This window comes from Budorcas taxicolor, chromosome 1, assembly GCF_023091745.1.
Source record: "Budorcas taxicolor isolate Tak-1 chromosome 1, Takin1.1, whole genome shotgun sequence".
Classification (NCBI taxonomy): domain Eukaryota; kingdom Metazoa; phylum Chordata; class Mammalia; order Artiodactyla; family Bovidae; genus Budorcas; species Budorcas taxicolor.
This window is the reverse complement of record NC_068910.1, coordinates 182,946,288-182,959,506: the sequence shown is the minus strand read 5'-3', so window position 1 is coordinate 182,959,506 and position 13,219 is coordinate 182,946,288. Positions and strand designations below refer to the sequence as shown.

General features: G+C 38.8%; 1 protein-coding gene across 1 annotated transcript in view; it reads right to left on the bottom strand.

The window, feature by feature from the left end:
• The window catches only part of LOC128053635 (ceruloplasmin-like), a 40,618-nt gene extending 27,399 nt beyond the window's left edge, over positions 1–13,219 (bottom strand). Inside the window, exons 1-8 of the mRNA XM_052646113.1 lie at positions 13,065–13,219; positions 11,766–12,016; positions 9,912–10,124; positions 9,253–9,423; positions 7,730–7,972; positions 4,383–4,548; positions 856–986; positions 261–401 (exon numbers count right to left, since the gene is read on the bottom strand). Of these exons, the coding sequence (XP_052502073.1) occupies positions 261–401; positions 856–986; positions 4,383–4,548; positions 7,730–7,972; positions 9,253–9,423; positions 9,912–10,124; positions 11,766–12,016; positions 13,065–13,219 (1,471 nt within the window). The remainder of the gene's footprint in view (positions 1–260; positions 402–855; positions 987–4,382; positions 4,549–7,729; positions 7,973–9,252; positions 9,424–9,911; positions 10,125–11,765; positions 12,017–13,064) is intronic.

Below are 13,219 nucleotides of genomic sequence, written 5' to 3'. Positions count from 1 at the left end.
GTGAAATAAGACCTAGGACCCAAAGTACCCTAGTCTAGCCTGTGAGATCTCTGAGATCAAGAACTGTGTCCTGCTCACACTGGGGTACCTTGGGTGACAGCTGAACAGGGCCAAAGGACCCCCTCTGCCACCGTGAGTACACAGATCTGTGATGATGTGAAAAGCAGGCTCCCCAAAGATTTTAGGAGGAGTCTGATTTTCTTGCTCACACTGTATTGCTGTCGGCCTTGCTTGTGCCTGGGTTGAGCTGTGGTACTTGCCTCCTCCTGGTGTTCTGTAGAAGGAGCCCTCGTTGTTCTTGTTGTAAAGCAATCCATGGGGATGAATGCTGAGTGGCAGGGAAGCATTGTTATAGAAAGTGACCTGGATGATCTGCCCCACTTCTGCCTTAATGACAGGGCCTGGAAACCAACAGAGTTAGGAGTTGTCCTTGGTGTTTATAAGTGTCATTCAGGTTGTGTTACTTGGGTGAGGTTCTTCTAGGAACAAATTAAAGGGATGATGCCATGAACCAGAGTGTGTCCAACGAAAAGAAGTCTAGGTGATTCAGTATCTTAGAAACTCTCATGGATTTGCAGGGACAAAAAAAATGTAGTTTCAAATTGGATGAATCCCACCAGACTCCTCTATCCATGGGACTCTCCAGGCAGGAATATGGGAGTAGGTTGCCATTTCCTTCTCTAGGGGATCTTACCAACCCAGGGATTGATACTGGTCTTCCACATTGCAGGCAGGCTCTTTACCATTTGAACCACCAGAGAATCCCCAAAACTGTGAGTTGGTGAGTACTCTTTTGATGGCACAGAATATGTGTAAATTGTGTTTATAACCCCACAAGCTACAAAATAATTTTACCAAGGAGTCCAAGGTGTGTTGCTTTTGCCTTCTGGGTTTGGAAGGAAGCATCTGTGTATTCAAAGTAAACTAGTTTTTTGTAAGTTCCTCCGATTCTGGTTGGGTCTTGTTCAAAATAGAAGTGGGATTCACTGTTCAGAGAAAGTAGAAACAGAGAACTTTTAAATTTACAATGACTATGTGAAAAGAAAGCAAGAAGCTACATCCTTCTGTTTTAAGGTACTTGTAATCTAGTACTTGTAATCTATTTGTGGAAAACTCAGCAGTGGCCACAGGACAGGCAAAGGTGTTTTTATTCCAATCTCAAAAAAGGACAATGCCAAAGAATGTTCAAACTACCATTATATTTGCACTCATTCCACATGCTAGCAAGGTTATCCTCAAAATCCTTCAAGCTAGGTTTCAGTAGTACCTGAATTGAGAACTTCCAGATGTACAAGCTGGGGTTTAAAGAGGCAGAGAAACCAGAGATCAAATTGCCAGCATTAGCTGGATAATAGAGAAAGCAAGAGAATTCCAGAAAAACATCTGCTTCATTGATTACTCTAATACCTTTGACTGTGTGGATCACAACAAACTGGAAAATTCTTAAAGAGATGTGAGTACTAGATCATCTTATTTGGCTCCTGAGAAACCATTATGCATGTCAAGAAACAACAGTTAGAACCATACATGGAACAACTGACTGGTTCAAAATTGGGAAAGAAGTATGTCAAGGCTGTATATTGTCACCCTTCTTGTTTAACTTCTACGCAGATTACATCATGTGAAATGCCAGGCTGGATGACTCACAAGCTGGTATCAAGATTGCTAGGAGAAATATCAACAACCTCTGATATGTAGATGATACCACTCAAATGGCAGGAAGTGAAGAGGAACTAAAAAGCCTCTTGATCAGGGTGAAAGAGGAGAGTGAAAAAGCTGGCTTAAAACTCAACATTCAAAAACTAAGATCATGGCATCACTTCATGGCAAATAGAAGGGGAAAAAATGGAAGCAGTGACAGATTTTCTTTTCTTGGGCTCCCAAATCACTACGGATGGCGACTACAGCCATGAAATTAAAAGACACTTGCTCCTTGGAAAGAAAGCTATGACACACCTAGACAGCATATTAAAAAGCGGAGACATTGCTTTGTCGATGAAGGTCCATATAGTCAAAGCTATGGTTTTTCCAGTAGTCATATATGGATGTGAGAGTTGGACTAAAGAAGGCTGAGCACAAAAGAATTGATGCTTTCAAATCATGGTGCTTGAAAGACTTTTTAGAGCTTTGTGGCTCAGCTGGTAAAGAATCTGCCTGCAACGTGGGAGACGTGGGTTCGATCCCTGGGTTGGGAAGATCCCTTGGAGAAGGGAAAGGCTACTCACTTCAGTATTCTGGCCTGGAGAATTCCATGGACTACAGTCCATGGGGTCGCAAAGGGTCAGACACAACTGAGCGACTTTCACTTTCACTTTTGGACTGCAAGGAGATCAAACCCTTCAGTCTTAAGGAAATCAACCCTGAATATTCATTGGAAGGATTGATGATGAAGCTCCACTTGGCCATCTGATATGAAGAGCTGACTCATTGGAAATGACCCGGATGCTGGTAAAGATTGAAGGCAGGGGGAGAAGGGGACAACAGAGGATGAGAATGGTTGTATGGCATCACCAGCTCGATGGACCTTAATTTGAACAAACTCTGGGAGACAGTGAAGGACAGAGGAGCCTGGTGCACTGCAGTCCATGTATTGCAAAGAGTCAGACATGACAGAAGCTGAACAATAGCAATGTATTTATAAAAATAATGCATGCTCATTGTAGAGAATTTGGAAAATAAAAATATATATATAACAAAAAATTTAAGATCCTCATAATTCTACCATCTCTCTATAAGCACTATCAACACATTCCATGGATATCTTTTCAGTCTTTTGTCTGTACATGTATACAAGTCTCTGTCTGTAGACTACCTATTAGTTTATCTATACATTTTCCTTTTGGAATAAAAATTTTAAAACATTAAGACTGATTTTTTTTTTAAGGCAGGTAGTAATAAACATTGCTTTTAAAACAACTGTGCTGAGATGCTAGAGTACTGAGATGAGAGATGTCATTCTTAACTTTTTAATTCTATTGTAATAACATAAAATGAGGACAAGTGTGTTTTAGGAGGAAATAATGGCTTGCAATGCTGAGACAGCATCAAATTTCAGAACCAGGAGAATCATGTGAGCTGAAAGAATCTATTAATTCATACTTATTTTAGTCAATATAAAATGAGGGTTGAATCTAATTTTTGTTCTAAGCTTTGATAGGCTTTTCATAATTAACACAAAATTTCCATTACACAGATTGAATAATTTGTTGATGGGCTTTAAAGTAAGAAAAGAAAATATTCATTTGGTAGAACATTCTCAGTTTTCTTAAATTTTCTATGAGTAAATTAAAAAAAAATACTATGGGGAATATTATTTTTTGGTGGTTATAGAACTTTACATTTTCTGACATAAAACTTTCATTCAATAGACGAAAAGAATTACAACTCCTGTAATCTTCAAGTTGGTAAATATATTTAGCAGTCAGACTATAGAAAAACTTTTTGTGCACTTCTAAGTGCTGATACCACAGTGATGTATTTTAGTCTTAGTTTTAGGTTATCAAAGAAATAATTGGTAATATATTCTTAGGTGTTATTGAGTAAACATATATATATATATATATATAATATGATTTAAGGATGACACAAGAAATGATTGACTATACCCTCAGATCTTAGCAGGAAAATACAAATTACATGTGAGAAATATTTTTGAGTTTTTGCTATTGATAACATAATTCACTACGTTTTTATTTTTTATTTATTTATTTTTACAGTGTCATAGTTTATTTGTACTTGATGTTAAGGTTTTGTGATAATTATAACCTACAGGTTACATATGTTGGACAGATTTAAGTCTTCCTACCCTTAATTTTTGAAGCTTTGATCTTTCCCAAGTCCCTGACCTCTAGTGATGCAATTCTTCTATCCTTTTTTTCCTTATCTATTATGTTAAGTGCCTCAAATCCCTTATACCTGTTATTTTTCCAGTCTTCTTTTTTTTTTCTTTGTTAAAATTATTATTTATTTATTTTTCACTTTACAGTATTGTACTGGTTTTGCCATACATCAACATGAATCCGCCACAGGTGTACACATGTTCCCCATCCTGAACTCCTCTCCCATACCCCCATGCCATCCCTCTGGGTCATCCTTTTTAAATATCTCATAATTATAAACCCATTTAAAATTTTAATGCTAAGAAAAAGGTGAGAAGCATGTTTTTCTTTGCAGTGGCTTCCAAGGCATTTAGAGAAAAATGTAATATAGCGATGATCCTTTGGCTGAATAGTTTCCAATTATTGTTATAATTATTTTCCCATCTTTATTTTATTGGTATCTTTTTATTATAAAATGCTTAAGTCCTTGTAGGAATAGCTAGGTTATGAAAAAGTCCAATTATCTTTATTTAACCATGAATATTTTAATCACTGAATCATTACCTTCCAGCTTCTGTTAAACTATTTCCACTGAAGAAATTTATGCCAGATGGAGCATAGTCCCAAAAAATTTCTTTAGCAGCAATGTAATAATGAACAACTTGTGTCCCCGTGACGTCTGCTGAAGATTTTTGGCAGTCCCTTACGTTGAAGAAAGCCTGCATACTCTCTGAAAAATAGTAAATCCAAGTAGAGAATGTTATGAAAACATTAAAACATTTTTCTTAGTCCATATATATATATATATATATATATATATATATTTAAAACTATAGCCAACAACATTGCAACTTCCCTTTCTTTTGAGAAATTTGAGGTATTTTATTTCCGGAATCTGTTAAAATCCTGAAATGTATGAAGCAAGTACAAGACTCAGGATGCCAAAGCAAATGTTGAGGAGTGTATATTAGTGGAGATTAATAACCAGCACTGGACCAGCTCCTGAGGAATATGGTGCCTGCCTACTGAGAGGGATTTGAGTCTGTTTAATCAAAAGTATCTTCCCTTATGGTTCTGAAGTTGTTACCATTAATTACTAGATTAACTAGTTGGCAGGCAGGAAGAAAACCAAGGCAGGTACATTTCCATAAGAGCATCAGTCCTGTGTTTTGATTTAAGAGCAACATAGGTGGGAGTGTAAATTCATACAGACTTTTTGGAAGGTGATTAGGCAGCCTTTGTTAAAATTAAGAACACTTCCATTAAAAACTTTCATTTCTTTCAGTTAGGCAAGACAAAAATTTGCACATACATAAAAAGATACAAATAAAAAGTGGCTAGCTATAACACTGTTAGTGACTTAAATGGGAGGGGATATACATATATGTATATGTATAGCTGAATCACTTTGCTGTACAGTAAAAACTAATACAACATTGTAAATAAACTATACAATAAAAAATTTAAAAATAAAACAAAAAATAAAGGAGTAGCTTTATTTTGGGAATATCATGGAAAAGATCTTGCCTGGAGAATTCCATGGACATATTCTTGCCTGCAGAGTTCCATGGACAGAGGAGCTTAGCGGGCTATATAGTCCATGGGGTCACAAAGAGTCGGACACGACCGAGCGACTAACACACACATACACTCACAGTGAACGAAGAAAGTGAAAGCAATTTAGATATCTATCAATAGCTGGATGGTTAAATAAATTAGGCTACATCTCAAACAAATACAGAAAACTATACAGCTATTTAGAAAAGTAAGCTAGACAAACCTGTGGAGACTAAGTGGGGAAGGAGGGGAGAGGGAGGTATTGGAAGATTGCCACCGACATATATACACTATTGATACTATGTATAAAATAGATAACTAATGAGAACCTACTAGACAGCACAGGGAACTCTACTCAAGTGCTCTGTGGTGACCTCAATGGGAAGGGAACCCAAAAAAGGGGGGATATGTATATACATATATGTATATGTATATGTACAGCTGAATCACTTGGCTGTACAGTGGAAGTAACACAGCAACTATATGATAAAAATTTTAAAAATAAAACTTAAAAAATAAAAGAGTAACTTAGAAGTACAGGGAACGTCATGGAAAAGATTTTGAGATATAAGGATGAGTGAACAAAGCAAGCAGCAGAAGATAGAAAAACCTATTATATACAAATAATAACCTATGTTTTAAAATTAATAGTTAAATAAAACCTATTATATGGGATGTAATCTCTTTATTTAAAACAGTACCTGTGCATTTTTATCTCCAAGTGTTCATGTATATTGCATGAAAATGCATAGTAAACAGCTTTGTGAGTATTCACAAATACACATTTGTGTAAACACAGGTGGCTTACAGGGATTATTCACTGGAGAGGGAACTGGGATGTTGGTGGGGTAGGGTTGGACTAATGGCACATTCTTAAACTATTTCTCCAAAGATGAATGCTAAATCTGATTGTGTGTGTGTGTGTGTGTGTGTGTGTGTGTGCGCGCGCGTGTGTGTGCGTGCTAATTTTGGTGTTGTAAACGCTTTCCTGTGGCCAAATTTGAAGCTACCACAAGTTTATCACCTGTCTTATTTAATTCTCAGCTCCCTGGAGCTCCTAAGAGGTGGCTGTCATATACCACATTAGACCATTAGACTTTCGCTCTTTCTGCCTGCTGCCTTCACCAAACTCTCCCCTCCCTCCACTCCTTCCTCTTTGCTTTCTTCCTTTCTTCCCAGCAAGTCTATTCATGCATTCTTATAATTACTAAAACCAAAACAAACAAAAAACAAAAACAAACAAACACAAAAAAGCCAAAACAAACACAAAAAAACACCCCAAACTTCACCATGGGAAGAGAAGAAACATAGGGAAAAGCTATGTAGTCCACTAGGCCAAGGTTTTTTCATTGTGTCCAGAGTTGACCCTATCTTTCCTGCAGAGTTGAAGAGGAAAGACCTGGCTTAAAGGCAACATCTATAAATGAGGTCAAGAGGAGGAGTAGATCTGGTGTACATTTTAACCTTTAAAACATATTTTAAAACAACATTCCTTTCTAGGTGAGAACTTTTGTATTATCATTAAATTCTGTCCTTGAGTTACAATAGCCATGTGTGGGTCTCCCTTTTCTCACAACCCTGGGAGGGAGGGTCACAGCACACAGGAAATCCCAATAAGTACATGTTGTTTAGTTGTTTAAATAATTAATTCAAGTATGATGCTAACCAAAGTATTGCACTTAGAAATAAGAAAGGTTTTGATCAGAGAAGTAAATCCCATTTTTGTGAAAAAGGGAGAAGAGTTAAACTCTTTAGTTCAAGTAACAATTGTATTTTCTGACTGAAAAATAATGCAAAACATTTACATGATTCCATGTAGAGTTTAGTCAGATTTAAGAATAGAGAAGATCAGTAATTTCATAATGGGCCTTTCTATCATTAAATATGAAGTGTGATTGAAGAGGGAAATAAACCAGGAAACCATTACTGGGTTGGTTCAGAATTTATATAACACTTGGGCCTATATAATTTCTGACTCTCACAGGGTTTTGGATTAGTGTTTCAACCTCTTGGAAGTTGTCTTCTCAATTTAAAAAAGAAGAGTAATTATATGTGCTCTGTCAGACACTCAAGGCTCTTGTAAGGCTCACTGGCTAACAAATATATACCTTTTTTTTTTGGTAAAAACAGCAACAAAAATAATCCCTATATGACTAAAGTGTTTATTACCATAAAGTTAAAAGTGTCAGAGACCTGAGTTCTGGTTCTGACTGTATTACTGACTTTCCAAAAGGCAATCCTGTCACCTGCCTGATGGTGACATCTTTCCCCATTTGGAAGATTTAGCGTTTGTTATGGGTCATAACCCTGAGAGTCCCCTGACCCTGTATTATGTAAAAGGAATAAATCCCTACCGTGTATCCGACAGTCCAGCAGCCACTCTCCAACACCTTTGGCCACCATGAAGGCATCACGCATGGAGGCAGGGAAGACGGTAATGGTGTCTTTTCTATGATTCTGAGAGATCAGAGTTTGTCCATGGAGGTAGATGGGGTGTATGTCCAACAGGCTACCCATGCTGATAAAATGCCACATGACCCTGTCTTCTGCACACATGGTGAGATCAGGTAGATTTGCATACAAGTATCCATTTATTGCTGAAAGCAGAAGTAAATTAGCCTATCGAGCAAGCATGTTACCTCAAGGCCACATGGTATATATTCTATGCATTTCCTTATCACGTAAATCTGGGAGTGCCATCATTGTTCTCATGCAAAATATGCAACAGGATTTGGTTTGTTTCCCTCCAAAAGGAGGCTATAAACATTATCTCTGATTAAAACTGAGGACAACACAAATTTAAAGGCAAGAGGAAGAAAACTAAGCTGCAAGGTAGGAAGCAGTGAAAAGGGGGAAAAGAATAGAAAGAAGCTAAGTCTGTGGAAAAAGGAGACAAAGGTGAGGGGGTCTGAGAGAACAAGAGCAACTTTCTGAAAAGTTCTATGTAGAAGCACATTTCCATAGAAGATCTGCTCAGTTATGTCTTTGTTCTTCCATAATATTTTATTACCCTAAAATTAAATATTTGGGGACGTCCCCGGTGGTTCAGGGCTTAAGAATCCGCCTTGCAATGTAGGCGACATGGCTTTGGTCCCTGGTCAGAAACTAAGATCCCACAGGCCATGAAGCAACTAAACCCTGGTGCCACAACTCCCGAGCCCCGCGCACCACAACAAAAGATCCCACCTGCCGCAACTGAGATCTGACACAGCCAAATGAATATTTAAAAAATCACATCTCTCTGTTGTCATCATCTATTTTCATCAATATCAGATGTTAGAAAAAAAAAATGCATCTATCTAACTTCTCTTGCTATGACACTTTGGAAACCAGCAGGATTTTCTAGATGTCTTCATAACACCACTGAGCTTCCCTGATAGCTCAGTTGGTAAGGAATCTGCCCGCAATGTGGGAGACCCCGGTTGGATTCCTGGGTCGGGAAGATCCGCTGGAGAAGGGATAGGCTACCTACTCCAGTATTCTTGGGCTTCTCTTGTGGCTCAGCAGGTAAAGAAACTGCCCACAATGGAGGAGACCTGGGTTCATCCCTGGATTGGGAAGATCCCCTGGAGAAAGGAAAGGCTACACACTCCAGTATTCTGGCCTGGAGTAATTCCATGGACTGTATAGTCCATGAGGTCGCAAAGAGTCTGACATGATTGAGGGACTTTCACTTTCACTTTCTTTCACAGCAAAAATGGCATGTTCGTGTCTGACTCTTTGCGACCCCTTGAAACATAGCCTGCTAGACCCAGAATGAAGAACTGGGAAACAGAAACTCATTGACGCAAACTTAAATGAAAGGAAATCACAAAATAAAGTCATAGAAGTTAGAACTATAGGATATAAGGAATGAGAAATCTCTTCATAATCTTACAGTGCATGACATTGCTCTCCTCGAAGTCAGGATCATTAGCATTAACTTGACCAGCTTCAGTGTATGTACGAATGTTGTCATCGAAATACCAGCTATGTTTTTCATCAATTATAGAAAACACCAGAATGAAATACTCATCGATATATTTTTCCATATCTCCATCCAGGGTTCCTAAAACAAAAAGAACGGCAAAACTTACTCATTGCGAAAATTATTTTTGCTATGAAATAAACTAGTGATTCTGATTCTGATATTCAAAATATAAAAGGAAAACCTTTCACCTCCATAGACAGAACCCTAAGGAACTAAGCATGCAAGCAACAGGCAGTTTCTCTTCTCCCTATTTCCCCTCACCCTGTGGGTTCAACACTTCTCTATAGGAGAAAGGTGGTGGAATTTTGTGTGAAGGTGACTAGGATGACGATTTCTGGGTGTGACTACCGTATAGTGTCCAGCCTGCTCTATTGGACTTGCATGGAGACATTGGACTCAAGAACGCCATCTGGTGCTCAGAGGCCAAATGGCAACGTTACTTTTCTGACTGGAGAATCAAGGTCAAAACAGGAAGTTTGTTAGCAAAATTCCACTAGGAGAGTGAAGGAGACCCCACACATCCTAGCTGGCTCTATTTGCTACAGTGAGATTTTTTAAAATGTTACCTCTTTTACAAGTCAGAATTGGTCCGAGAAGTCCTGAAGACACATCTTTTAGAGTGTCTACATGGGAGTGGTACATCCGTGTCACGCAGTTACTGTCATTGGGACCAGGCCCCTGATTTTCTTCTACAAACCACCTGTAAGTGTCTTCTGCCCCTGGCTCTAGACGGTCGTCTTCCTTTTGCAGGCCCGTAGTGTTGTCTGGATAGAGAGCGCCTAGAAAATGGAACTTGCACTGTGGTCACAGCAACCAGTGGACAACATTTTTCTTAACGTGACTCACGCTTTCTGCATTAAGCCATGAAAGTGTGTTAATTTGTATTTTTAGAAAGTGTGTGTTTCCCCTTTCCTGTCTCCTGCCTCCTGTCTCTCTAGATTCCCCTTAGTTGGTTTCTACCTGAATGCCCAGCTTGGCCAGTTTCCAGACTTAAATCGAAAGGAGTCAGCCAGCATATGAACAAACTATCATCACCTTTATTGATAGATTCCACAACTATTCATTGTGCACATACTATCTATGTAGGTCTTAGATACAGAGAGTTCCTGAGTTGCACTCTGTATCATCATCATTGCAAATCAGATTTGGGAATGAGGGCATCAGGAGCATCCAAGCTACTGTTGTTGTTTAGCCACTCAGTCAAGTCCAACTCTTTGCCACCCCATGGACTGCAGCCCGCCAGGCTCCTCTATCCATGGGATTTTTCAGGCAAGAATACTGGAGTGGGTTGCCATTTCCTCCTCCAGGGGATCTTCCTAACCCAGGGATCCAATCCCAGGGATCAATGTCTCCTGCTTGGCAGGCAGATTCTTTACCATTGAGCCACCTGGGAAGCCCCATGACAGGGCTTTACCTGAGCTACATCTTCCAGAGGGCATCAAGAGCATCCATGTTACTGCACACACTGCTATATTTAAAGTGGATCACCAGCAAGGATGTACTGCATAGCACAGGGACCTCTGCTCAACATTATGTGGCAGCCTGGATGGGAGACGAGTTTAGGGGAGGATGGATACATGTATACATATGGCTGAGTCCTTTCGCTGTTCACCTAAAACTATCACAACACGTTAACCGGCTATGCCCCAACACAAAATAAAAAGCGTCTGTGTTACCTACAAGCTGCCCACTGATGTCAGGAAGTGGTCTTCAGCATGGATGACATTACCCTGAGCTACTTACTACCTTTGTTCTGAATCTGGGGCCTTGCCCTTTTCGTTTTTATTATCCTAGAATTTTGCCTCAGATCTCCACCGTTTGAGGCTGGAATCTAATAACTATGGATAACATTCCCTCATTCAATAGGAGACTTTGAAGCATGACCAACCTCTCATCCTTTATCATCTTTTGAGACCAACCCTATTTTGTGTTAGCATTCTCTCCCCTTCCTTTTCCCAACACCATCAAGCAGCTGTGAGTGTGGATGTTTAAGAGAGAAGATACTGTCTGGAAAATAGTGACTTTACCTGACACTGATGTTTTCTAAGAGGCTAACCCTCATTCTCTAGAAAATGAGATGACAGGACATGGATATGAAATGGCAGGACAATATTTCTGCCAACATAACACTTAGCTCATGAGTGTCTCCTACCCTCCAAACTTCTGTATTTATTTATTTACATGAGAGAAAAGTGTGTTTTCTTTCCCAGAAGTTGAATGGGGGAGAGGGATTGTCATTCATTCATTTCAAATGAGAAATTGAAGAAGAACAATCTGGGATATAAAAATTAGAGACATCTGAAGTAAAAGTCTGTATTCACCCAAACTACTCCTTTAGTTCATAATTGCCTTGCTTTTCCTGAGGTTTGTATTCTTCATTAACAAAAACTCAGGAACCTAAGGAATAGGAATTCACTTACCTTCATTATCTTTAGTGTAGGTTAATCCATGAGGATGGAAACTATACATTCTGGAAGCATTATTTTTCACATGTACATGAATGAGGTCTCCAGTCTCTGCTTTTACGATTGGACCTAAAAATCCCAACCAGGATGGTTTTTCAATGGTGGTTTGAAATGTATCATCCGTGTACCCAAAATACAAAGCCTTTTTATAGATAGATCCTATCCTATCTTTGCTTGGTTGGAGATATGTTTCAGATTGAAACTCTCTGTAAACAAACAAACAAGCAAGAACTTTAACAAATTTTTACTGAAAAGAAAGCAATGTCAAATCAACTGAAACTAGAAGTAAGAATCTTTCCAGTCTAATTTCGCAGAGAAAATCCAGACACTGGTGAAAATCTAGAATGAGTCAGAAACAATACCGTAGGCAAGGAGAAGACTGGAAAGTCTGGTGAAGAGACGAAATGCAAATGTATCAAGTCATATGCCTGGCCTTTCGGTTCAAATGACTTGGAAATTCTTTGCACTGAACCATGTATGGAAGGTTTCTGACCCTACTTTGAGGTTACTTTAGCTCTCAAACATTAGATCAATGTTACAATTTAAGATTCTTTACACATTTCCATGATTCAGGGATTTGTTGGTAGAATTGGGGGCATTTTGGCAGACAAACGTAGTAAACCAGAACCCTGCATATAACCTTTAGATTTCTTTGTCGCAATCATCTGAACAGAAAAATCAAGCAGAGAGCTGCACTTTTACAATCTCTGCCGTAGACTCCATACCAGAAAGAAAAGCGTTGTTTTAGCTCTTGCGTACCATTCATACTCATCCCTGATGCTGGAAAGACTGAAGGCAAAAGAAGAATAGGGCATCAGAGCATGAGACAGTTGGATGGCATCACCAATGCAATGGACATGAGCTTGGGTCAACTTCAGGAGGTGATGAGGGACAGAGAGGCCTGGTGTGCTGCAGTCCATCGGGTCACAAAGAGTCAAACATGACTGAACAACCACAACAACCACCACTTACACAAAATCGATGATAAATACAGGATTAGAGATGATCCTTGAAATATGTATCGTGAAGGCAAGAGTGGCAGGAATCCCAGGAAGGAGCAATGTCTGATTTATATTAATAGCTAGCTTCCATGTTATGCTTATACTAAAAAACTCAAAGGAAGCAGTTCTAATAGCAAAATGTGCCCTTAAAGAGTCTATCATGGAAACTTCTTCAGCAGCATTTTATCAGTGAATAACAATTACCAACATTTGTGTCTAATAGCAAATGTTTCAACGCGAAGGTATTACTTACTGATCATCTGAAAAAGGCATTCCATTGAGCAGGTTTTTACCACTAGGAGCATAGTTCCAAGTAGTTTCTTCAATGCCTATGTAATAGTACCTATCTATTGTCCAACCTAGAGAACTAATAAAAACCAGATAGATCAGTGAAATAAGGATCTTCAT